The sequence below is a fragment of the Musca domestica genome, unplaced genomic scaffold (assembly GCF_030504385.1).
Source record: "Musca domestica strain aabys unplaced genomic scaffold, Musca_domestica.polishedcontigs.V.1.1 8, whole genome shotgun sequence".
Taxonomy (NCBI): Eukaryota; Metazoa; Arthropoda; class Insecta; order Diptera; family Muscidae; genus Musca; species Musca domestica.
The window spans coordinates 2,620,262-2,647,730 of NW_026712409.1; the positions used below are offsets into that span (position 1 = coordinate 2,620,262).

The 27,469-nt window shown below is 35.2% G+C and overlaps 1 protein-coding gene and 1 long non-coding RNA gene across 12 annotated transcripts in view; one reads left to right on the forward strand and one right to left on the reverse strand.

Moving 5' to 3' along the window:
- Positions 1-759: 759 nt before the first annotated feature.
- LOC105262460 (uncharacterized) lies at positions 760-3,310 on the forward strand. The gene is made up of 2 exons (XR_891796.3): positions 760-3,056; positions 3,116-3,310. It is a non-coding gene; the product is annotated as an uncharacterized LOC105262460 (long non-coding RNA).
- Positions 3,311-3,602: 292 nt separating this feature from the next.
- The window catches only part of LOC101896609 (uncharacterized), a 96,127-nt gene continuing 72,260 nt past the window's right edge, over positions 3,603-27,469 (reverse strand). For 6 of the 11 annotated variants that reach the window (XM_011297545.3, XM_011297549.3, XM_011297547.3 and 3 more), the window contains 14 exons: positions 21,962-22,093; positions 21,241-21,564; positions 17,801-17,989; positions 17,560-17,697; positions 16,461-16,676; positions 11,815-11,997; positions 11,596-11,727; positions 11,161-11,352; positions 6,990-7,146; positions 6,753-6,919; positions 6,529-6,685; positions 6,293-6,459; positions 4,872-5,054; positions 3,603-4,791 (listed from right to left, as the gene is read on the reverse strand). In XM_011297545.3, the coding sequence (XP_011295847.1) occupies positions 4,604-4,791; positions 4,872-5,054; positions 6,293-6,459; positions 6,529-6,685; positions 6,753-6,919; positions 6,990-7,146; positions 11,161-11,352; positions 11,596-11,727; positions 11,815-11,997; positions 16,461-16,676; positions 17,560-17,697; positions 17,801-17,989; positions 21,241-21,564; positions 21,962-22,093 (2,525 nt within the window). In that variant the 3' untranslated portion in view covers positions 3,603-4,603. The remainder of the gene's footprint in view (positions 4,792-4,871; positions 5,055-6,292; positions 6,460-6,528; positions 6,686-6,752; positions 6,920-6,989; positions 7,147-11,160; positions 11,353-11,595; positions 11,728-11,814; positions 11,998-16,460; positions 16,677-17,559; positions 17,698-17,800; positions 17,990-21,240; positions 21,565-21,961; positions 22,094-27,469) is intronic. The other 5 variants (XM_005191401.4, XM_011297548.3, XM_005191403.4 and 2 more) reach the window with 3 other exon arrangements.

Below are 27,469 nucleotides of genomic sequence, written 5' to 3' on the forward strand. Positions count from 1 at the left end.
CCTTTGTTGTGCTGTCAACATCGGGAGCCTATGACGTATACTCAGAACTTATATTATATTAATTTATATCTTTGACTGAAATCCATTTAAGAGCATTTCGGGAAGGTCTATAAGTTGCAGTTTGCATTTTTTAACTTACCTCGATGATGTTCGGTAATAGGAGGTATTCTGGTACCCCCACCAAAAAAGGTTAAAATTTCAGAGCAAATCAAGTATTTCATATAATATAAAGAGTGCATTCGATATAGCCTAAACGTATTATTTAGAGTATTCCTAGTTCAAGATAATTTTGGAAAAGAGCTACCTTAACCCACACCTTCAGTGCCTACCCATGAAGAATCATATTTGTAAATTATCAAAACTTTTTTAAGATGAAGTAGAGGGCGACAATTTTCTTGGAAATTTATTTATTTCAAATTGGATGCAAACCCAAAATAAAATGCGAAAATGGGATGCTATTTCTTGGCATCATCCCCTCAGAAGATAAACTTCAAGAAAGGAGAATACGAAAGGCAGTCCAACAAAAATCATAATTTGTTGTCCAAGTATGTTGGGGTGCGACGATGGATCATATCGTTGCCCTCTTTCGGATAAATACCCGGATAAGTGGAAATTTCTACACTGGATTTGGGACAACATCAAAACTCTTTTCACTCGGTTTTACTCTATTTCTGTATTGCTCCGTTTCGAACATTTTGACATATTTTTCGAACAGGAGATCTCGTAAGCATACCCACATTGAACAAAATAGTGGAGAGTAAACTTCGTACTCCTCGAGCACTCTCCCTCTTGAGTATTTTTCACTTGGGAGTAAAATTGAGCAAATCTCAGCATTGATTTAGGTATTTGAATGAATATGTTAAGTTTATACATTTGTTGTACTCCTAAAATTTTTGAAAATTTGCCCAGGTTTGGGTATAGCCCAATATCACCGTACCTTCCGACTATGGGTAATTTAAATATTCTAGCCAAAATTTCCAACCAAATTTGCAATTTGTCTTCACTTCTTCTATTATAGGCCCAATTAATTGTAGGACGTAGTACGTCCTGAAGCAGTTTGTGAAATTCAGATCCATTTTCTACCTAATCTTATTTTAATTCTGCTCTTCCGGTAGAACATATAAAATATTGGTCTACAACATAGTATAATATTCATATTGAGGGACCCTTAGATATTCGTTGTTTTGAAGGCTTCAGAATACATTTTAATCGAACTAGCTATGTTAAGCACCTTGATACTTATTGGATAAAAACTCTCCCTACTTGTATGGGTACATATTTTGACAAAAAAATGCGTACGGGGGAAGGTGTTAGAGGTTCTTAAGTCCTTATCACATTTTTGGAATTAATTTGAGGCCTTAATTTGATATTTTAAAATCCAAATGTTTAATGCAGTTCGGCATTTTGAAATGGTCCCGAGGACCGATAGTCCTCTAATTATTTGTATTTTGAAGGCCATAAGTGTATTAAGGTTTTGACTCAAATATTAGGAATTTAGAGAAACGCGATAATATAATAAGTTCGACCCGGTCTATAATTTCTATTTCTTTCATTCGACATTGCAAAACAAATTGCCAATAATATAATTTTCGGTCTGTTACGATCTGTAATTTATCAAACCCGTGTTCACGCATTTGGTCTCACAGGCTAAGGACTTATAGTTGTCAGTGAATTCGAATGAGTTTTATACACTCAGCCATATGGTTACAGAGGTTACAGGTATAAATCGTTAAAATAACGGTTTTGGAAATAATACGTTTCAGGACATTTGCAGTATATCTAGGGGTGCCCGTCTGCCTTTTTGTCTTGCTGGTTGGTGCGCACTATAACTCGCGAAGAGAGTATCCAATTACGTCCAAACTCTGTAGATCTTAATATTATTATACAAAATAGACCGTGTTCGTAGATAGGCAATATTGGTACCTCAATCACAGTAGGCCAATATTTTCAAACAAAATAATTTACCTAATAGTACGCGAGGGGGTAATTCTTGCTTTGTCAAACTTTGCAAATTGTCACATTTTCATAAGATCCAGGTCAGGTGCGAAAATGGACAATATCGCCCAACTTAATAAAATACCTCCCACACAAAAGGCAAGAATTTTTAATAATTATAACTCTTGAAAAAGGCGAAATGATTGGATAGATCATCTTCAATTTTCCCACATCCAACCAACACAAGATCTTGTATGAAAAACGGACTATTCCTTTTGGTGCCTTCCTCACAACAGGGCAAATTTCTAAATAACCAAAATGCTCAAAAATGCGGAATAAGCATCCGATTCTCTTCGAATTTCAAACATTATAATATTTCTGCTAACACAAAATTTGCTGTGAAGATGACCCCTTCTGGTACCATCCCTACAAAGGGAACAATTCCCTATATTTTTTTTTGATGCAAAGATAACATAATTTGAGCCACTTAATTTCAAATCATTTTTTCTTTTTTCTTTTCTGTAGTGAAGATCTGTGTTGAACTTTCCCCCCTCCACCTTTCATGATTCTCTCAGTAGATTTTCCCACAGTACCTGGTAGTGCATTTGCTGTAGTGTTGGTTATCTTGAACCCAATATCTCTACCGTTACAAAAAAAACTGCAAAATAAATAGTCTTAAAGCAAATACATATGTATGTGGGCTTGACCTTTTTCTCCATAAAAATTATGTTTTCAGCTAATTTAGTTGTTATTGAACTTTTCTCAAAGAAAAAAAAACTTTTTGTTGTTGCTGTCCTTCTTATTTTTCTTGTTGTTGACGGCTGACCAGCCACTGATAAGGCCATGAGTTTTTTCGTTGTTGTTGTTCTTGTTGTTGGTAATAACCCAACATACCAAAAATACAATACAGCTTGAGAATAATATTATGAAAATAGTTTATCGTAAGAATTCCTCAACAATGCTAGAGAAAAACTTTTTTGCACAAACTTTTCTCAAATCTGTCCTTTGTTGACAAATTTGTTTTGATTTTTTTTTGTGAAAATTGTCGACAAAAAAATATTTTCTTTGGTTAAAATCAAAATCACGCGAATTTAAGACCCATTTCTGGACGAAACTCTAAGGTAATGATGAATAATAAATCTGGGAATCTGTAGTGCATATTATTTCAATCTCATTTCAGAATAGAGGCGTCAAAAAGTTGCAAGAATTCAAGAGAAGTGAAGAATTAGTGGAGGAGATGCGGAAGCTCAAATAAGGGGAAAGAAATCATCTAGGTATCAATGCAACAGGAGGCAGCGACAGCTGGGATGGCGATCAATGAATGAAATGTGTAAAATAATTAAAAAATAAATATTTTATACCATTGAAAAAATAAGCTTGATATAATATTACTTTCGTAAGCTTATTCTGCAATTACAAGAATAAGCTTATGAATAAGGGTTCCCTTTCGATTATTCTATAATTGTTAAACAAGCATTTCTCAATACATTCTCAAGATTTACTCAAGCTTAAGGCTTATTTTTGAAAGCTTATTAAAATATTATTCTCAAGTCAATTTGGTATGTTGGGAACAAACACACGGTGATTGTATTGGTATCGCATATAAGTATGTGTATTGTTCTAGTGTTTTTTTGTTGTTGTTGTCGAAGTTATTATATATAAATTAGTTGTTGTATTTGTTGTCTTATTTATTTTATTAAATATCGAAATATCTAAATCGTTCTTTTACGTTTACAATTTGTTCTTGTTCTAGATTAGAGTTGTTTGGTTGTTTGTTTCCTTTCTGAGTTGTCTGTTTGTTTGTTTGACTGTTCGGTTGTATGTGTGTAGTTGATTTGTTTACTTATTTGTTTGTTTGTTTTTGTGGTAGTAACTTTTCGCCTAGTTTGAGTTCGAAAACATTTTGGTTCTAAAAGGATAGATTGGCAGATGGAACGAAGAATGGTTGGTGGTTGGATAGATGAATGTCTTGGAAGACATCAATTAAATCTCGAAATGAAAGCACAGCCCCAAAGACTCTTTAAGACTGGGTCTGCGCTTGAGAAAAGCTGTTATGGAGTTTCGTAAGATTTTGGGGGCGATGTTCAGATCTAATAGTTTGGCATAAGAAAATGTTGGCATTACGTAGTATGCGGGCGGTGGAGATTAGAGTTTGACTCGCTAATAATAATTTCGTTCGTTATTTTTCGTTTGGTTTTTTTGTTGTAGTTGTTGCTGTTTTGATTTCTCTACTTCGCAGAGGTTCTAGTCTTAAAGAGTCCTCTTTCGATGCTTGTTGTTGGGTTGGGTTGTTTTGTTTTGTTTGGTTTTTCCCTCCTTTGGTCGTAAAATTAAGTTTTACAAAATTAATTTTCAAATTAAAATTACAATAATACATATGTTATGTTACATAACTCTAAATATGCATGTATGTATGTCTGTCTGTATGTGTGTTGTCTCATCATTGCCGAAATCAAACAGAAGATTTACACATAAAATCTAGTTTTCTGTTTACAAAAACTTAAAATACAAAATAAAGAAAAAAACAGATGAAATGAAATAATTTGGCTAGAAAATAATGTTCGGTGGCTGTTTGCTGTGCTGTGGCGGCGACACGGGCGACGGCACATCCAAAACCAAAGAATTGCAAAGAATTCTCCACACCTCCAGCAGTGCAGTGGTTAGCTTATCACGATTGCTTGGGATGTTGTGGTGGCGGTGGTGGTGCTGGCTTGAAACACTGCAGCAAGAAGGCGGTGTAGAGGACAAAGGCCACAGCCAAGGCTATCAGGGCGTACATGAATATATTCAATTCAGGCTGGCGGAAGCGATTTTTACGCAGCCATTCTAAGACTTCGTCCTCGGATAAAAGGTCACCTAGAAATGGATGAATGGATAGATGGTAAAATGTGTTTTTTTAGTTGAAAGTAAAAAGTGAAAGCGTTGGGGAGTGGTACCTCTATAAATGCTTGGGAATCTTCTTCGGAAGTAAACCATGGCTGGCAGTTTGGTAACACCCCATTTCTTGGCATAACGAGAATCGGCCATTTTCACAAATGTTATGTCCAAATTATCCGTTTCACTGTCGATATTTTCCAGTTTCTCCAAAGCGGCAATTGACTCTTGCTGATTGTGTTCATCTGAAACGGAAGGAAAGGAATACAGGTTATTTGTGGATGAGGACGATGTTTACTGAGCTGTGGAGGCTAGATAACTAATAATTTCACGATTCTAGTTCAGAAGACTAGTTTTACGCCGTCTATCCGTCTGTGGAAATCACTCTAGCTTCCGAACAAAATGAAGTAGGTTGATAAAATTTTACTCAAATGTATAGTATGTCTGCAGGACTTTTGGTATTGAAAATAGGCCATGTAGGTCCACGTTTAGCCCCAATATAATGGTACCTCCCTATTTTCAGTATTTTGGTCATTTAAGCGACATTATTAACCGAAATTGTTTCAAATTTGGTATTTGATGTTCGTAGTATGATGCTGTAGTATCCACACAGCCTATGACAGAAAATTGTCTGTGTAGGTCCATGTCTTCGTATAGCCTCCATATAACTCACCTTCCGATATTCGATATTTCGACGTTTTTAGCGACATTATTCACCGGAATTCTTTCATACTTGATATTTAAAATTCGTAATGGATACTACAGCCTATGATAGGAAATTGTCCGTGCAGGCCCACGACTTCATATAGCCTCCATAAAACGGCACCTTCCGATATTCGATATTTTGACGATTTTAGCGACATTATTCACTGGAATTCTTTCATACTTGGTATTCGAAGTTCGTAATGGATACAGCAGCCCTTGACAGAAAATTGTCCATGCAGTTCCACGCCTTCGTATAGCCCCCTTATAACGGTACCCCCCTATATTCGGTATTTTAATGATTTTAGCTACATTATTCACAGAATTTTTTTCTACAAGTTCCGCAGTTAAATATTGTTGTGGCTTATAACAAAAGTTGCCTATGCAGGTCCACGTCGTAGTATAGACCCTGATATAACGGAAACATTTGGTATTTTTAAGATTTTACAGATTTTTTTAGGGATTTTTTTTTTTTTTTTTTGAAAATTGCCAAATTCGTTTCAAATGGTGGAGGGTATTAAAAGTTCGGCCCAGACGATCTTACAGCTTTTTTACTTTACTATCATAATCTATATAGTTCTAGCTTTGACCGCTCACAATTTAAAATGGCTTAGCATTTACTACTTTTTAGTACCCGTTAAGTCGGAACTTCCCAAAATCCATATTTATTTTCCTCCTACACATCAACAGTGTCCGACTTGACGAATTTCAAGGATATAAGTGGGTCATTCAAACAGCAGGAATAGCGAATTAAAATTTGATCTAGATTGTAAATACTTACAAAAGAATACGGTAATGAATTCATTCTCCTCCAATAATTTGTCCAACATTTTGCGATTGACCTCTTCAATTTCATTCTTGATCTCGAAGACATCCTGAGATGTCAGCCAAGTAATGATTTTGTCGTGTTGATGCAAATCGCCATCGTATAAAACAGGAACTTGTTTTCTGTCAAATATTAGCATCGAAAAAGTTAATTTCACCCTCGAACCAGGGATGGGAATTACTACTCCTCACCTAAAGTATACCAATGAAGGTATATTAACAACGTCATATGTTTTTGCAGCTTCTGGACTGGCAATCTTAACAAAATCAATGCCAAACATATCGGCTTCACCATCAATTTCTTCCAATTCTTCCAGGATTTCTTCGCATTCGGCACAGTCTTCATCATCTGAAGAAATGGAAATGAAAGAAATGTAATAGCCCGTGATTTTCCCACTCCTATACCAACCACTTACAAAAGAACACCACCAACAATGTGGACTCAGCCATGAGACGTTCCAACATGCGCTCGTTGACCTCTTCAATTTCATCGGCCAATTCACGATTGTCATCATCGATCAACCATTCCAAGACGGATTGTTCGTTTTGCAAATCGCCCTCGAACAGCAATGGATTGCCGTTTCTGTGCAGAGAGAAATTGTGGAGAAATCAGAGAGAGAGAGGGAGATATATAAAAATGAGAGCCTACTTACCTGAAATACACCAAAGCAGGGAATGTTTTAATTGAATAACGCTTGGCCAGTTGGGGATCCTGAATCTTCACCATGTGGATACCAAAGACATCACACTCATCATCGATTAGCTCCAAACCTTCCAAAATCTGATCGCAAATATTGCAATTGATTTTATCTGCAAAATATGTGAGATAGATTTTTAATTTTGTTTCTTTGTTTGTGTTTGTTGTGTGTTAGTGATGTGATTTGCAGGAAGGCGGCAGGCAGGTAACGTAAATAGGCAGTTAATTGCAGAAGTGTTGGAAATTTAGTAGCATCAGATGTTTGTTTTTGTTTTGAAACGCCAAAAATTAAGGTATTCGTTTCCAAACTAAATTATTTGAGTTTTGAATTTAATATCACTTTTTATTTTGTCCTCAATGTGAAACCGATAATTGATTTTCGCTTTTGCGTTATTAGTAGAGTAGAAAATAAGCAGAGTGTGCGGTTCGTTGTGTATTGACTTCGTGAAAGGTGTAGACAATTATTTCCTGGCAGTATCAGTCGATAATTTTTAGTGACTAAATCCGGTCTATACATCACTTAACAGCTTGGCTATAACAATAAGGTCAACATAACACCTAGAAGCTTTCTGAGATATTGCGTAGAATTGATGTTTAATGTAAACTACAAATATGCATATTTCTGGCTCTGAGTATGGATAATGTACCCTTTTATTGGTTATGACCCCCATATAACTACACCTCCTAAATTTTAAAAATTTTTAAGTTTTCAAATATATGTACACCCTTTAAGAATTTCGGATTTTGTTCTACAAACTTTGCAATTTTTAATATTTGAAACAGACTTAGAACGTATTCGCTAGATTGGTTCACTTCTTCTAGGACCTCTCCACAATTTGTACAAATTTTTAATAATTCAAACTCTCATAAAATACTAAATGCATATTATATCTAGTGTGAATATTATAATTATCTGCCCACAAAGGACCCATATTTCTCAATATTTCTACCAAGCATGGATTGTATGATTATGCGACTTATTGGCCCACTTCTTCTGGTACCTCCCCAACAAAGAGTCAACATTTTTAATAATCGAAAATGTTGCCCAATTTCTTCGATGCTCGCAAGATCTAAATCTAATCTAAAGATGTGATATGCAGGTCCATAAGGGTATTTAAAAATAAATGGTCAAATTCGTAGGTTCTAAGTATATGGGAATGCCGTCCGAAATGTTCTAACTTGTTTCCTTTAAAAAAAATTTTTAAGGATACACGCCATAAATTGTAATGTATATTCTGGTTTTTCGGTATTTCGTTGCATTAATTTTATCATTCCGTCTGCAACGACTCAAAGTATTCGACTTAGAGTTTATAAAGTATTTTTATTCTAGAACAGCACGCAGTTTGAAGTCAGTTTTATGAGGTCGCCCTTCTGTTAAAATAAACATCAAGGCCTCAACATTCAAGATAAGATTTTTGGCAATAAAAATGGTCTACCCCTCTGAAACGACCCCTACGTACGTTGATGGTTTCAGTCAAAAAATACGATCGAATCGGATTTTCACTGGTCAGAATTTTTCTTTGCGAAACATTTTCAGTACTGGTCCTCTACTTGGTATAGCCTACCATATAACTTTAACTCCCATTGGTATACCCTCCACCATAATCTAGAGGGTATATTAAGTTTGTCAAAACCTCCCGATATTCGGTATTTTGATGATTTTAGCGACATTTTTCACCGGAATTGTTGATGTTTGAAGTTCGTAATGGATACTACAACCTATGACAGAAAATTGTCTGTGCAGGTCCACGTTTTGGTGAAGCCCCCATATAATAGTACCTCCATATATTCGGTATTTTGATGATTTAAGCGACATTATTCACCAATTTTTTTTTCAAGTTTCGCATTTGAATATTGTAATGGCTTATCACAAAAGTTGCCTATGCAGGTCCACGTTGTCGTATAGACCCTAATATAATAGCTACATTCAGCATTTTTAAGATTTTAATAGATTTTATTGTTTTAATTGCCAAATTCGTCCCAAATGGTGGAGGGTATTCAAAGATCGGCCCGGCCGATCTTACAACTTTTTTACTTGTTTAAGTATTTTAATGATGAATTTCAATAAGGTAACGACGTTCAGTATACTCTCCATGTAGCGCCATTTTTGGTATTGGGCATTTCGAAGGTTACAGGCCCAATTTCCAACCACATATTTTGAAATGCAAAACCCCTATGTAGAGGTAGCGGATGTAGCATAACATTTTCATTGTGAGTCCAGTTCTTGGAATAGCCTCCATATGGCAATTACGCCCAATTTTCAGGATTTTGATATTTTTGACACTGCTACAACTTGGTAGCTTGAGTTCTGCTGACAGAATATAAAAATCCCATTCAAAATTACTGCCACCTTTATACCTTCCACATTAATTCAGAGGATATTTCAAGTTTGTCATTCAATTTGTAGTTTCTCGAACTATCCATTAAAACGCTCAAGTTTATATTCTTTATGAGCATAAAATTCTACGTCAATTTAGTTATGTTCGGACGTCTGTTTGTCTGTCCTCTGTGGAATTCACTTTAGCTTTCTAACGAAATAAGTTTAGTTGATAAAATTTTACTCAGAAGAATTTTAGGTTCGTAGAATTTTTGATTTAAGCTATTTTGGGCGTTTTAATCGTAGTTTAAATCGTAATCTGCTGAAAATTGGCAATTTGTGTTTCCAGAATGTATGAAACATTCTTGCAAAGAACTGTCGATGGAGGTCCCAGGTTTGGCGATATTTATATGATTTGTATTTGAATTTTAACCAGTATTGTTTCTCATTTCGTGTTCGAAGTTCACATTTGGTATTTGAACAGAAAATTACCTGCACAGGTCCACATTCTTATAAATCCCTCATATAACGACATCTTCCGACATTCGGTATTTTGACAAGTTTATTGAAGTTCGCTACAGGCACCACATACTCTATCAGATAAGTGTCTATACACGTCCCGGTATAATCCCCTTATAAGTTATCATCCGATATCCGGAATTTCAATATTTTTGGAAATCGGCCCAATTTTAAAAATAGTATCCCTACAAACTTAGGATCAAATCGGATTCGAAATAGCTATGGGTACCATTGTTTGTTTCATCCGATTTCACATTTAGGCCTCCTCAAAGCCATAATATGCCTCCGGTAACTATTATATTTCGTCAGGGGTACACAGAAATGCACTTAGTAGCCACCTGGTGGGGCGGATCGAGTAATCTGGGAAAAAATTACTTTTCCATGTAAGCCAAGAATCAAGTCCCAGGTCTACATTCTGCATACGTCCCTCTGTTATTTTCAAGCTATCACATATAGCCTAAAAATACATGTGTAAAACTTGTTTTAAATTAGATCAGATGCGGCTACGTTCCCAAATATTTTTAGTCGGCTTAACATGAATGCTTCTTTAAAGCCGTAAATCTAGTCTAATATCACTGATTTATTCAATATTTACATATGTCTCCTAGACATATGTCCATCCAATTTTAGACTTAAGCTGTGCCAAAACTGTAAGAGACATGCCATTAAGATTTGGTATTTAATCTGTAACTACCTCTAACTATTTTTTAACATCGGTTCAGATTCAGGTATATAGCCTTTATATATGTTTTATCTTGCTATCACCCAAGTCCCACTTTATCCATATGTGTTATAGCAAACACATCTATTAAATACCTAGAGGGGTGAAGGGTCATCATTTGACCGACCTACTTTTGTCACCTTTTTGGTAAATAATAACTTTTTCTTTGGCGTAATTGAAATCATTTTTTTTGTCATAAAATGCCTCCGACTTTCCCTTAAAAAAATTAGTTCATTTAAAATGTCTCTCCTTCAAGGACATCAATACACAGAACCCCTTCGCTCTTCTAAAGACATGCAAAATTAACCACCGATTCTTTATTTTGTTAAGACGCCAAAAGAGATTAATATCAAGGACACGAAAAGGTTAGCTTGAGTTTTTTTTTTAAAGAGGTTGGTTTTCGTCTTCCAAATAAGAATTTAAACCAAGCAAATTAAAAAAAAGAGAAAAGAGTTGTTGTTTTTTTGTCAGACAGACAGAAAGACAGATAGTCAGTAATAGAAACGCATTTGTTTGCGGTTTAATGCGTTCAATTATTCTTTTTGTTGTTATTGTAGTTGCAAAGAATACCTTGATTTTTGATACGTTTTTGTTTGCGCGATATGTAATTTTTGAGGAATGTTTTGGATTTTTGGCTATTGGTGTAGGTGCTGTTGTTGTTCTTGTTGTTGTTGTTGCTATGACTGGCATTGCGTAGGTGCAAGGGGGAACAAAAACTTCGGCAGTAAGCAGGTGGTTTTCCATCAGTACGATCGGGTGGTACTAAGTTACGCACAACAAACATTTTTTGTTGTAAAGGTAGGTGGGTGCATGGATGGGCGGTGGGTGGTTGTTTTGGGGGTAGTGTAAAAGTGCATATTTTGTGTAATTTGTAAACGTTATTTAAAAAAAACACAAATGGAATAATATTCAAATGATTTTTATGAAATTGTTCAAAAATTATATTTATTTTTAAATTTTCATTAATGAATTGCTGAAAGTAAGAAAAGTAAGGCGACTACTCACAGAAATACACAGCCAAATATTGTGTCTCCTCAACCATGGTCTCCAACATTTGACGGGTAATCAGCTCAATGCGGTCCTCGGTCTTTTGTGTTATAAGCCATTGCAAAACTTCCTCTTCCTCGCCAAGTTCGCCTGTTTGTGTTTGCCAAGTGAGAGGAGAGAAAAACAATTTCCTGTTTGATTCCTGAGCTCAAAATTCAATTTCAATTTCCATCTTACCTTCAAAAACATTTGGTATGCCACCTTCAAAGTACACCAGGGCCGGGTAATCATGCACGCCATAACCATCGGCCACCGAGAAATCCTTGGTCTTGACAAACGTAATGCCATGCTTGTCACAATCATCATCGATATTCTCCAACTCCTCCAAAACTTTAGTGCACTGTTCACAGCCATCGGTATCTGTGAGGAGAGGGGGGATTTTTCCAAGAAAAATAATAAAATTCTTTTCGCCCAACAAAATTTTGGCAACTTGACAAAAGAACTTTTGCTGGTTAATTAACATTGAAAGCCAAACATGCATTGTTTACAAGAAAAGTAAAGCTAAAAAAAAACACAAAAAAGGAGAACACACAAAAATAAAATGAAACAACAAGGGAGCGGCGATAGCCACGAGAAAATTAAGAACAAAAATAAAGGAGAGTTAAAAGGTCACATTTAACCCCTTTGGGAGGTGTTGTAAATCGATATTTAAATTGTTGAGGAATTTTAAGATACTGAATTTCTGTGAGATTTTTAGGAACAAAAAAATTTTACTTTTTTACAATATGTCCATATTTTGCCTAGATTGGGAGAGAGTCTTGTGGGAGGAACTTATTTGAAATAAGTGATTCTTCCTGACACATTTGTGTTTTATATTTTTTAAATTTGTAGGTGTCCTTGTCAGATATCGGGTATTACCCTCCCAATACTAAAAATACCCAGAAAGTCATTTCGAAAACGTTTCTGAGGTCCAATAAACAAAAAATACCTTTTTCGGGTGACATATAAAAATATTTTGAAAAGTAACCATTTCGGGACCCTTCTAAAGGGCCCGTGTTAGTTTTTTCCTATCTTTGCATTTAAACCAGGGTTATCCAATTACTAGAGAAGCCTTGTATTTTTCACAAATACGAGCGTTGTAAAAGAACCTATCTCTCTTCCGATAAAAAAGTGGTGTCAAGTCATTTTAAAAATTTACAAACATAAAATAGCGTCAAGACTTCATTCCCCATCTTACCAAGTGCCCACGGGCGCTGTTGTAATAAACACTGCTCAAAAATAGCAATTATAGGGATCCAGAATGCTATTTGTCTAACGGTTAGAATACATAAAAGGCTTTTCTGACTGGCTTAAGTCATCGGCGGCGTTTTCGTAGATGAACAATGGAGTTTTAGGTTGACTTAGTTCGATTTTGACCCTTCCTATGTTCTTCTCCGAAGACTGACTTAACCTTTTATGTATTCTCAGCTAAACTCTATGTCCTAATTCTGAACGATGTGGCCCATGTACTTGAGAAGGAAAGAAAAATTAGTGGGTTCTGTCGGTTTTGAATTGTCTTCAGTAGAAAATCTGTAATCGCAATAGAAGAACGTCAGGTTAAGGAAAAGTTCTAGAAATATAAATTTGGACATTGTATCTCCTTTTATTTCAAAGCTATGACTAGCAAGATGACTCTAAAGTTATCCCCCATACTACCAATCTTAGGTGATTTAGCCTTGACTGACTAGAAGTTAAAAGTGATCACAATAAAGATCTGATTCTGTGGAGCTAATTATATTTAGCAGCAAGTTTTGGTAAGGCCTCATTCGAGCAAAAAGTATAATGCAGAAAAATTTTCAATCTAATTATTCAATTATTCTAACAGATCAGCCCGATCTCAACAATCTCCCGATCTCTTTCGTCTGAAATTCCCCTTCCCATTTTTAAAATGTAATTCCTAAAAAAAATTGCTTAAAATCCAGGTATACAGTAGAATATATAGATCCAAAAGTTCTTAGGAAAGTCACCTCAATAAAGCCCACAGAATTTCTCAAAAATCGCCCTAAATATCCTTTTTTAATTAAGAAGGTTCAGAAAAATCTGCAAAAAACCGTTCTAAAGCCCAAGTTTGTGTGAGTTTATAAAGCTCAGGGAATTCTTCAAAATGTCTCCGGAATGTCACTTGAAACTAAAATCCCTATTTTTAGGAGTTTATATAGCTCCGGGAATCTTAAAAAGAAACTCTTAAATATACACTTTTGTAGGAGGTCATATAGCTCGGGGAATGCTTCTAAACATCTCCTTAAAATTCATGTTGGTGAATGTTAATGTAGCTCAGAGAATTCTTCATAAAGTCTCCTACAAATCAATCATTCAAGGGTTTAAATACCTCACACTATTCATCAATTAATCTGCCTAAAACGTTACTTTTGCAGGAGTATATTTGCCTTCTTTCCTCTGGACACCCTCTGACAAATTCAAGTTTACGGGAGCTTATATAGCTTAGGAGATTCATCTCGGAATTCTCCTAAAATCCCTTCTCTATCCTATCATTCATTATTTCAGGATTTTATATGCCTCAGAGAATTATTTTTTAAACCCCTTAAAAAATTCGACGTTTTCAAGATTGTTTCAGCTCTAGGGGTTCCTTTGGAAATAATCCTAAAACAACCCTATTTTTGGAAGTTTGCAGTATTTTTTCAGCTCTGGGGATTCTCTTAAAAATCCTTTTAAGAATCCCTATTTGTGGAAGTTTAGATAAGTTGGTGAATTTTTCTAAAAATTCCCCTCAAAAATCAGCTTTTGTGGGATAGTTCAGGATATTAAAAGTATCTCCCCCAATAGTCAATTTTGTGGGAGTTTGTATAACTCAAAAAGTTCTTCAAAATATCACATTTCTATAGCTCAGAGGTCTCCTCAAAAATCCGTTTAAAAACCAACTTTTGTGGGAGTTTGTGGGGCTCGTGAGATGAACATATCGCAATATTCCATTCGGCAAATATTAAAAATTATCTCGGTGTAAAGCCATTGAAAATCCAAAAAGTGCAAGAACTTACACCGCAGCAGAAAGAAAATAGGCTCGAAAGAGCTAGAGAGTTACAGCTGATGGTCGCTCTACGCTCGTATTAATCGACTGTGGCATCAGAATAAATGCCGAATATTATCGCGAAAATATTCTGTAGGGTGCATTAAAGTCTGGGACACGCAAACATTTTGGCCGCAGATATTGGACATTCCAACAGGACTCAGCACCATCGCACTAAGCATGCGCTACCCAAGAATGGTTACAAAATGAGGTTCCTCGCTTCATTTCCAGCGTACAATGGCCACCAAAATCTCCGGATACCAATCCGTTGGACAATTGTGTCTGGAGTATTTTGGAAAGCAAGGTTGACACTAAAAAATACCAAAGTGTCGAACACCTCAAGCAAGTGCTTCGCCGGGTATGGGCCAAAATACCGCAGAGCAACTTTCGGACAGCGTGTGACGGTTTCATTGGCCGTTTGAAGGCCATAATTTGTGGAAAAGGTGACCAATTCGAACAAATCTAAACTTATTTTGAAATTTGATGCTATTTCCGACATATGTTGTTTACATTCAATAAAATTAAAAAAAAAAATGTAAAAATAATGGTGTTTGACTTTGTTGCAGTTTTTTTGTCTAACCCTGTATATACATTTGATAGAAACCAAGAAGAGAGATCATTTGAAGCCATATTCCTCTTCTTTCCAATAGTACTAGGACCCAGATTTTCTGAAGAATTATTTAAATTTTATCAAGACTTCCTACCTTAAGAAATTAATTAAAAAGTCTTAACTGTTGCTTCCATACAAAAATATGAACATTTTCAGACAAGTCTTCCGTAAACGGGTCATAATTTCCCCAGCTTTCTCTTTGAAGAATAAAAAAATGCCCAAAATGTGAAAACAAAATTTGTACTTGTAACATTTTCTTCTCGAATATTTAAACTTTCTCTCTCTCTCTCAAACGGCAAGTAAATACCTTTGGGAAATTTAAGAACGTCATTGTCAATCCTCGAGCAATTAAATGTTTTGATTTACAAACTCCAAAGGGTTAAACTCGATGCAGATAGATGATGGTCAACGGGTCTACAGATGTGTTGTAGTGAATTTGGCTGGCGGTGGAAGTGGATATTTGGGTCATGTCAACGAGGGGCAGATTTATGTTTATGTTTTCTAAACAACGCGATGCAACGGAGGGGAGGACGATAGAGAGCACTACAAGAATATGTCTTGAAGTGATGTTTGTATAGGTGGGCGCTCAAAAGGACATTGGATGGTATCTTGTTTGTTCGGTTCTGTCTTTTTTTGGTGGATTCACAGCAGAGCATAACTAACGGTTGTTGTTGGATGTTCTACAGATGGGGATGTGTTGTATTCTAAGTATGTCTGTGTGTATGGGGTATATGTATCTCCAGGTTGGTTTACAAAAGGACATTAGATGGCGGAAAATACCAGTTGCAGGTTTCTGTACAAAGTCCAAAGGGGGGAGGGGGTAGATTAAATGCTTGGATTTTCACTTGGCCATATGTGTTTGTGTGTGTGTGGGAGGGGGGCTGATGGGTGTTGACTGTGTGTTAGGGTTCTTTGGCTTTCTTTTACACTAGTTTAACTTGAGGGGATAATACAACAGGCACATGATGTGGGTTGAACTGAACTGAACTGGAATGGTTGCTTGGTTGGTTGGTTGCTGGGCTGACTTGGTTTGGTTTGGCTTTCATTCCACATAACATGAAAACTTCACTTAACAACAACATCATAATCATCCTCCTCCTCGTCGTCGTCGTCATCGTCATCTTTGACAACAACGACAAAGTTCAAGACCATTTTCATGGTGTTTGTTGTTTGGAACTTTTTTTTCTTGTTTTTGTTTTTTTTTTGTACCGTCTTCATGATGTTTAGAGCTGCTTGGGGTGGAGGATGCCGCCGGCTGTGCACCTTCCGCTGCACCTTCTCCTGCCTCTCCACCCTCTGTGGCGTCGCCACCAAATGCGGCTGCTGCTCCCGCACCTGGATCCTGTTGTTGCTGCTCCTTTTCCTTTTTGAGGCGAGCCTTGCGTGCCGCCTTCGAGTTGCAGATGTCGCATTGGGTTTTATTCCCTGTTTGGTTGTTGTTGTTGGTTGACCATTACGGTGATGTCGTGTTGTTGTATTGGTTTTTGTTGGGAAATCGAGTAGTGGTGGTGGTGGTGGCAGAAAGTTTTGTTCGGTTGTTTATGTTGTGGTCGAGTTTTCAGTAAATGACGGTAGAGTTTGGTTTTGTAACAGTTTCGAGTTTTAAGTTTTGATGTTTTGGTGTTTTGTTTTTTTCATTTGAAAAATAAAATAAGAAATTTTTTGCTTTTATAGACTTTCAAAGCTTTAAAAAATAAAGAAAAACAAGAAACGGAAAACAGTTTCGGGGGATCACAGTTGCTACTTGGGTTAGTCACACTAAATTTGTTATGGCACGACAATTATTGAAGATTCGCCAGCAGCTTTTCGTGTTTTATTTACTTCTTCTTCCTCATCTTCTTTTTTTCTTCATCAGCTGATTGGGAAGAAACTTATGTTTCTGTTTTTCTTCCTCTTCTACTACTTCTAAGAAGTTTATGGTTAATAGTATTAATACAAAAGTTTGTTGTTCTTGTTTTATTGTTGTTAAAAAGTATTATTGAATTGTTGTTGTGGTTGTGGATATTAGTTTTCTTGTTTTGTTTTTTTTTTCTTGGTTTTGTTACATCACACAAAGTCAGTTGTAACCCTTTTGCGCAAAAGTATAACGGAAAGAGACTGGAAAACGCCCACTGGAAATCTTTTAATTAGCCAATTAGGAAGGCAATTAGCCCCCAGAAAATTAATTTTAGAAAATATCGTTTTTCCATTTCCTCCATTACCAAAATGATTACAACATGACAACGTCACAAGTAACTGTGGAACGCACAAAGAGACAGCTACTCTTTGCTAATCGATGACAACGAAAATCGTTTGAAGGAAAACTTACAGAAATACACGGCAATCGAACCGGACTCCTCGATCAGGTTAACCAGTCTGTCGCCTTCAAGATCTTCGATAACATCTCCACCCGGGTCCTTTTGCGTAAGCAACCATGAGAGGATCTGTTCTTCTTCATAAAGATCTCCTGCAAACAATAAATTATTCGAAAGGGTTTTATGTGAAAAATATGTTGTGGCGGATGATGGATGTTGGGAGTGGAATTGATTCATGTTTTGTGTCCCACATACCGGCGTATATCACTGGTTCCTTGGACGATGGCTTAAAGAAGACAATGGCTGGCAGGGCAAACACTCCCAATTCCTTGGCCATTTGTTTGTCATCGATTTTAACAAAATCAATGCCGGCCTTATCTGCCTCATCGTCAATGTGTTCCACCTCGGCCAAAACACGGGGACACTGCTTGCAATCATCGCTGTCTAGAAAACAGAAAACAATTTGGTTTTGAAATTTAGCGATAAGAGATATGTGAGAGAGAAATGAGAGCCTACAAAATCTTTATATTTTTTGAAAAATAATTTTTTTTATTAAAAATTAAGAGGAGACGAGACCTCCAATATTATTAAGTGACGATCTTACAATGGGACAACAAACTTCAAAATAACCCTTGAAAGTTTCAGATTCCAAATTAAGCCGTTATAAGAATCTTCTGAAAAAATGTAGAACGATAAATGAAAAGTTCTGTCTGTCAAATTTTAAATAAATTTCTATACCCTGCACCACAAGGTTGTCAGGGTATTATGTCTTTGTGCATTTGTTTGTAACGGGCAAGATGAAACCAGATAGTTCCTTTTGATATCTGCATAGAATCACATTCTTAGTCGATTTATGCATGTCCGTCCGTCCGACCGTCCGATATGGACCAATATTGCCCACTTCCGATCCTGCCATATTACGATGTGCCTATTTTGAACAAACTTGGGTTCTCCCTTCGCACAAAATGATACTTTAATTTTTTTTTCTCAGAAACTTTTTGAAGGTAATTGGAGGTACCAAAGAGAGCGGCCAAAATATATTCCAATTTCATTGTAGGTAAAAATTCTAGGATTTGTTGAGTTCGAAAAAATCGTACATAGATCTCACATATTACGAGTGGCATTTTTATTCAATTTTTTTGCCTCCAGTGTTGTCATTTTCCGTACATAAAACTTACATAAATATTACTATGTTCAATCTTTTAACTATATCAAGTACTTGTATCGCTTTTTTCTCAAAAGATTGAGCCTTTGAGGACTTTGGTACCAAAGGGAGTCGATCGATATAGTCCATCTTTGCTCTAGATCTTGTACTGATAAAAGTTTAAAATTGCAAACTTTGAAGAAAATCACATTTATTAAAGGTTATGATTATTCGAAATTTTGACCCTTTGTGTGAGAGGTACCGGAGGAGGGTCACCATTAGTATGTGGGTTCAGATAAGACGTTGATCTTGGAAATTTTCTACTAAAATAGATGTCCATCACGATAAATTCGAATTTAACTAGCAGAGATATAAATCAACTTTGTTAACATTACAGTTAACAGAGCTCTGTTAAAGTTAACAGAACCATCCAAAAATACGTGTTCCGCAAAAGATATTCTTTAAAAAAAAAAAAAAAAAAACAACAACAAAAAAAACAAGCTTTCCAATGGTGCCCGAACCCTATTGAAATTGGTGATAATCGGATCAGATTTAGATATAACTCCCATATATAACTTCAACCAATTTAGGATTAATTGCGCACCAAATGGGCAATATCAGTCCAAATGACCTGCATTTTGGCACATTCGACTGAATTCAGTCTAGAAGCAAGTACATCAAATTTTGTGAAAATCGGTTTAGATATAGCTATAGCTCCTATCCGATTTCATCCGATTTAGTGTTTTATTTCCTCACATTCGTAATATGCATTCGACAACAATCAGATACATCCCAGAAATACATCTGCCAAATTTTATCAAGATCGGTTCAGATTTGGATATAGTTGTTTGTGCAGCAAATGGCCAATTTAAGTCCAAATGTCCTGAAATTTGGCAAATTCGACCGAATTTAGTCTAAAAGCAAGTACATCAAATTTTGTGAAAATCGGTTCAGATATAGCTATAGCTCCTATATATATGTTTCATCCGATTTGGTGTTAAAATCCCTCAAATGCGTAATATACACTCCACAAGAATAATATTTGGTACCAGATATCAGATACATCCCAGAAATACATCTGCCAAATTTTATCAAGATCGGTTTTGATTTGGATGTAGCTTCATCTTCAATCGATTTTGGGTTATTTGTGTAGCAAATGACCAATATCAGTCCAAATGACCTCAATTTTGACACATTCGAACGAATTTAGTCTAGAAGCGAATACATCAAATTTGTTGAAAATCGATTCAGCTATAGCTCCCATTTATATGTTTCGTCCGATCAAATGCGTAATTAACATTCCATACGAATAATATTTGGTATCAGATATCAGATATAACCTAGAAATACCTCTATCAGATTTTATTAAGATCGGCTCAGATTTAGATATAGCTCCCATATATATCCCTAATCCGATCAGGTTTATTGTGCAAATAATGGCTAATATCAGCTCAAATGGAGTAAATTTCGGGATGTAGGTTTCCATTTTTGTGAAACTCCTTCTTGAAGTGATATTATGTACTCTACAGCAATATTATTCGTATAAAAGATTAAAATGTCTCCGTCAAATTTAGTGAAAATCGATTCAGAATTGGATATGCCTCCTACATATTAGTTCTCTCTGAAACCAAACTATAACTGCTCTAAAGCCAAATATCGATATTAAATATGTGTATTCCTTACTGGTTTTCAAAATGGAAATTTCTCTACTACCACTTGAAAATGGTATTAACTTTTTCCGTGATATGGAATGGTACTAAATTCACCCCGGGGATCTTTGGTTTTGTATAGTGAAAGGGTATGGAAAAATGTACCATTCTACTGACCGAGCCGGAGTCTTCGGAGAGCATTTAGGAATGACCTTCTCTTGTAAGTTGCAGTGTTTTTCTGGCAGAGATCTGTGCGATCATGAAATAATTTGAAACTATGGTGACGATTTGTGTGGATAGTCAAGCGGCTCTTAAAACTATTGATTTTCCACAACCAATTCCGATGCAGTCCTGAGGTGTAGAGCAGGTCTGGGAAATCTGTACTCTACTCTCTGGCTTTGTTAAGTACCTGTTCGCTTTAGTATTGATGGAAATGAGAAAACCGATGTGCCGGTACAAAGAGGCAAGGGGCCAATCTGGCCAGATATCTTCTTACGAAGAACTCAGTCCCTATTAGGTATGAATAAATCAAAAGGCAACTGCAATATCCATTCATGAACATGCAAAGGGGATAATTCTAAAGTGGTCTCTGTGAAGAGGAGAAAGTAAATTAACCGATCGAAAACCTTTTATGCTACTTTCCTTCTCGAGCTGTGGAGGAACATTCGACTCATGATCTGAGTGCCGATTTCTTTGTCATTTATCATCACCCAAAAAGTTGTTTTTTCAAGGAGTAACCCATTTTTTTCAACCCAGTGTTAAGGCTGAAGGTAGATTGTTTACATTACCTCTAGCCTTTTGTTATAAATTCCATAAATTTTCGAAATCAAATTTGTTTTAACTTTAAATAAATAGAAAAAAAGTCCCCCCCTACCCCATTTTCTCTTATCCCCAATACTTACAAAAGATAACGGCCAAATAATCCGAAGCCTTGCGGATTTTCTCAAACATTTTACGATTGACTTGTTCAATGTGATCTGTCATTTCCATGTTGGCAGGGCTAGTTAACCAATCCAAAATCTCCTCCTCATCATCGATGTCGCCGTCATAGTTAATGTATTTGGTCTTGCGGAAGTACGTAATACCAGGGGGATTACGGAAACCATATTTCTTGGCCATTAGCTTGTCGTGGCATTTGACAATTTGAATGCCATACTCTGTGGCCTCGTCATCGATCAGTTCAATGTGACGCAAAACACGCGGAGAATCCGGATCGTCTTCTTTGTCTGAAATGAAAAATGAAACACAAATTGTTATTTTTTTTTTAAATATTTAAAAAATTAAATAGATTATTGCCTATTTCTATTAATAATTCGAAAATTATTGCTATAAACCTAACGATTATTTTTGAGAAAAACAGAGAGAGAAACATATGAAGAGTGTTGGATAGATAAAATCAAGAAGAGGCAGTTACAGTTCTTTTGATTTTTAGTAGAGTTTTTTTTTTTAATTATTTTTTGTTAAAAAAGAGAGTTGTTGTATTCGTATGATGTCTTGTTTAGGCGAACCTTAGTTCAGTTTATTATTTTGTTTTTGATTTTGCACAAAAAAAAAGACTGAAAAATAGCCATCATATAAAACAGTGGTTAAAAGAGTTTGAGGAATTCCAAAGGCTATACTTACAGAAGACTACGGCCAAAAAGTCTTTGGTGTTGATGTATTCGAACAGGGTCTCACGATCGATTAGCTCAATACTCTCGTCGGCCTTTTGCTCCAGGATCCATTTGAAAACCGCACTACTTTTGCTGATATCACCTGGCCGTGGGAAAAAGGGACAAATTATTATCCAATTACTTTCTTCTCCAAATACAAAAAGAAAGGGAGGCCAGCGGAATGCCTCCCCTACTTTTCGTGTCAATTTTGAAGGGTGGTGACATACCTGTTTACTGCAGTGTTTAAAATTCAATCAAAATAGTTTATGACCTTGTTGGTGTTGTTGTTTCTTCTATGGGCCCTATTGTTTAAGTAATTCAGTTTAGTTTGTTAGTTTTTTTTTACTCGCATTTTGTTGATTTTGGCATGTTGCCTGAATTTCTTGGCTGAAATGTTTGTGCGGGGAGGTTGGGCTATAAAATATTTTCAGACCCATTTTCAGCAAATTTGCCTTGAGGTGGAAAAATTCCATAATATTTTCTTTGATTTATGGGAATTTTTCACATGTTTTTAGTTTTAGTAAAATGCTTGTGTCTATAGCTTAGGTTCGCATGTACTTGGGTGTGTTTTTGTGTGTGGGTGTGTATGTGTGTTTTGTTGAAGAATATTATTTTTGAAATAATTTCCATGGAAGTGTGTTTTCGTACAAATTGTTTTAATTAAATTTCTATTTTTAAATGTAGCTCGTTTGTATTTTTTAATTGTGTTATTTTTAATTTCCTTCAAAAGATTTGCATTTATGGTTGAATTGCTGTCTTGGTGAGGTTATTGGACAATGCGAAACTATTAGCAGTGAATATTTTTCATTTGAATTGGAATAATAAAGTGTAGCAGAAGCTTTTTACTTTAAATGTCTTGTTAAGGTTTCTCTCTACTTTCTTAGACCCAGAGAATTGACTGCCTTGAAAATTAATTTCTTCTAAGGAGACACTTCAAATGCAGAACGTATTTTATATTTTTTTTTTAAATTATTATTTCAAAGGCTTGTAACCACTTATTCAGAAATACTAACAAAGGTTAAGCGTAATGAAACTTTGTTTAATTATAACTTCCACACCTCGTCGGATACCCCATAAAGTACATATGTATGCCTACGATCAGCGTAAACTTCCAAGAAAGCTTCGCCCTTGTCCTTTCATCCGTTTGTCTCGATATTATTGTTAAAGATAGAGCTTTGAAATTCTGCACAGGACTTGATATGATACCTATGATGGTTCATGCAAAGATACCTTTAGATTTTCGTGTTCTGTATAGGTTGTTTGTTCTATAATTGTATTTTTATACAATCCACCATTTTATGGAGGGTATATTAGCATATTCATTCCGTTTGTAACTCCTCCAAATATTCATGATTGACCGTACAAAGTTTATATATTCTGGATCAGTGTAAAATTCTGTGTGTGTCTGTCCGTCTGTCTGTTGTAATCAGGCTATCATTCGAGTGAATTGAGATAGAAGGCTAAAATTTTGCATACATACATATTTCCCCAGTATGCAGGTTAAGTCTTCGTCTTCGTATGCTCCCCATATAACGGTGCCTTTCCGATATTCCTTTTTTAATGATTTTTGCGATATTATGTACCGGAATTGTTACAAATTTCGTATTTGAAGTACGTAATGGCTACTACAGCCAACAGTCACGTCTTCGCATAGTCCCCATATAACGGGTTTCTTTTAAGTGATAGTTTTTGGACGTGGAGGGTATTAAAAGTTCAGTCCGGCCGAACTTTCCTGTTTTTTTACTTGTTACTATTAACATGCCTCTGTAATGGACTGTTCCTCTACATTTTATAGCCAAACCATTTCCTCAAAATGCATTTTGTCATGTCCTTACCATTTTATGTCTTTCTAAAAATAAGTTAAAAACTTACAGTCAGGTTTGCCTACAGATGTTTACATTCAGCTAATGTTCGTTTATTTCGTAATTGCGTTGTGACTATTCAAACTGTTAACCCTTTATGAGGAAGGTTCCGAAGGAATGGGCCAACATTGTCCATTTCGTATCTGCTGAAGGTCTTATGTAAATATTGCAACGTGCCAGATTTGGACTAAGTCGACTACTTTCTTCACTTTATATCAGATATGTGATAGTTTTTAGAAAATGTTGAAGTGAAGCGAAATATTTCCCTTCATACTAATGAAAATGTTTGAATAGTCAAAATTAAGGAAAAAAACATTTAATATTTATTTCCAATTTAATGAGAATAATTGATTTGTTTCGAAAGTTTTAAGACATATTATCATTGAAAATCGTGAGCCTTTGTGGGGAGGTATCAGATATCTATAGCGTAAAATTTTAAATTTGAAGGAAAAATTGTAACCCGTTGTGGGGGAGGTACCAGAAGGATTAAGCCGATATACCATATCATCCTCACACCAGACCTTTTGTTAAGGGAAATATTAGAATGTGTCGGGTTTGAAAAGAATCGGATGATCATTTCGAGTTTTACGAGCTCCATGGTTATTTAAAATATTGTCCCTTTGTGGGGAAGGTACCAGAAGGAGTGGTCCGTTATTCATAACACATATTGTGTGGGTTCAAATATTAAAATGTGCAAACTTGTTATAATAATTCAAAATTTTGACGCTTTGTTGTTGAGGCACTTCATGGATTGGATTGATGTTGTTCTGTTTTACACCTGAGCTAGCGATGAAAAAAATATTAAGATTTCCAAAAACTTGTATGATCCTTAATTACTCTTAAAGGTAAAATGTGTGGGGTGAACCCATATTGCCCATCTCCCTGTGTAGAAATATGGCTGAGGGTACAAAAAAGTTAAAGATATATGCCCTAAGCATTTGAACAATAATTGACATATGTCCTTCGTAAAAAGTACCATATACATTAGACCTGCAAATACCATCGTTATACTAAATCTAATGTTAGTATATTGCAGTGTTCAAACTTTGAAGAGAAGTGGGAAATATTTTCTCATGCTATGGGAGTTACAATTATACAAAATGTTGACCTGTTTCCGACATTGCATTGTTTGAAGTTAAACTAAATGTAGAAGAATTATTCTGCATTTTATGAGAGGCAAAGTCAATGGTACAATGAAATAAAGGTAACCTCATTTCAAATTAGCATTCCCAGCTCTGCATTTCTGTAATTTACCTTGTCAAATTTCAATGCATAAAAAACAGTTCCCATCTCTGTCCCATCTCTGTGTATACAATGGTTACATGACTTTACCTTCTTAATTCTACCATGGTAAGGTCATGCAAACAGATGTTTATATATTTTTTTTTTTAAATTATTCTTTTGACAACATCTCATTGTCAAAATATGTATTTAAAAAATCCATTGTAAATACTCAAATCAGAGATGGAAACCTAATTTTTATACAGTGAAATTTGACAAGGTAAATTACAGAAAATGCAGAGATGGGTATGCTTATTTGAAATGACTTAACCTTCTTAACTTTACCATGGAGAGTTATAATTATTAAAAATTTTGACGTTGTGTGAGGAGGTACTAGAATGGGTCGACCAATAAACCATATTGAGATATACAAAATCTCAAAAAATCACTAACCTTATTCGCATGTTATAAGGGTTATAATTAATCAAAACCCGTTGTGGCGCTGGTACCAGAAGGAGTAGTCCCATCTTCTCACCAGATCTTGTGTTTGTGGAAATATTGGATTGAACGAAGTGACGAAGGAATCGAATGCTTACATCGCATTTAAAAAAAATTATGATTGTTCCAAATATTGACCGTTTGTGGGGAAGGTACCTGATGGAGTGGGCCAATTTTCTCACGTGATGTGGCATATAACCTCGTATTAGGATTTGAAATAAATCCATTTAATTAGGTAATTTATTATCATTAAAAAAATTGACGTTTTGAGTCATATGTAGTAGAAGGATTGGACCGATATTGCATATCTCCAAATTCACTTTATGTTTGATAAGAAAAATTTGTCAAACATCCAAGAATAGTGGATCCACAAGCTCATGCATTTTTTACCCTGTTAATATAAGTTTGATTGGGCCAAAAATGTTCTGTTACATTCTGACCGTTACTTTGATGCTCATATCCAAGATATCGCATATAAAGCAAAATATGTACCTCCTACATAATAAAGGGGATTTTACTTAGACCGCTTATATCTCAAGAACGACTGGACTGATTCTGACAATTCTCACAAATTCAGAATGGCTTCTTGTAAAAAAGTGATTTTTTATATTTTTGTCATATTTTTTTAATCGCATGCGATTTTTTCACACTAGACTATAATATTTAATTTTAGGTTTGGTAATATTTTTTCACCTTATAACACTATATTATATTCAAGTGAAAATTATCGATTAGCAGGTGGATCGAATTAGGGTTAGAACTGAAGCCTATTGTGTTTCAATATATATATTTAGGAGAACAAATGGACCATAAATTAAAACTATCCCGATCTTGAAGAGGCTCTACAGATCACAACTAAAAACCAATGGAAACGGAATTTTGCATTAAGTTAGGGTATAGGACAGCTCAGAAGTATATCAGTACGGCATAAACTCTAAATGTAAGGAAAATAGCCCCGGTTAAAAAACAAAGGCAACGTATGTGCAGGACAGTATAGCATTATTTCAAATAATCGACTAAAATGTGTTTGGACCTAAGGAGTTTTCCCACTATATTATGGTGTTGTAGGGTATTACATAGTCGGCCCCGCGCGAATATAGCCTTTGTTTACAATGTACATGATAATTCTTTATATTAAAATATTTACCTTAGGTTCTACACGATTTTAGGGTTAATTATGAGAATAAGGTCACATGAGGCCGTCAAACATAAACGGATTTTAAGCATGTTGACTAAAAATTTCGTTTGGAGCGTTAGTGTTTTTAGTGTTACGTGTTGTAGTCTTTGTTGGAAGTCCTTGTAGCAAAATATTTGATTATTTTTTATTGATTTCATATTTTAATATATTTTAATTTTTTTAGCGGGGTTCAAATCAATTTTAAGTTTTGATTCAAAATACCTGTGAGAAACAATCATTAACACGTTAGCAAAGAAAATTTTAAAGTAATGTGTTTACAGAAAGCTTCGATGTGTACAACACCAGCTTTAAATTGCTTTTTAAAACAACTATATCAATTGTTTATGGTTAAAAAAAATATTTGGCATCTTCTATAGAGAAATGAACTGATATTTGTTTCACAAGAGATTTTTGTTTTTACAAAATATCTTTGATTTTTAAGGCAAACTTAAAACTATATTGGTGTTTTTTTCAGTATCAGCATGGAGCTCTTATTTATTTATATATATTTGCAACATTACAAAATTTTATATTTATTTTACAAAATTGTTTTTATGATAATTGTATTTTTTATTTGCATATTTAAAGATTAGACCATGTAGGGCCTTTTTTTATAGTTTTAATTAAAATTTTAATTCTTATCTCTTACAATTCAAAAGTTTTTATTTTGTTTACAAAATTTCAAATATTTAAATTATTTTCATATATTTAGTACAAAATA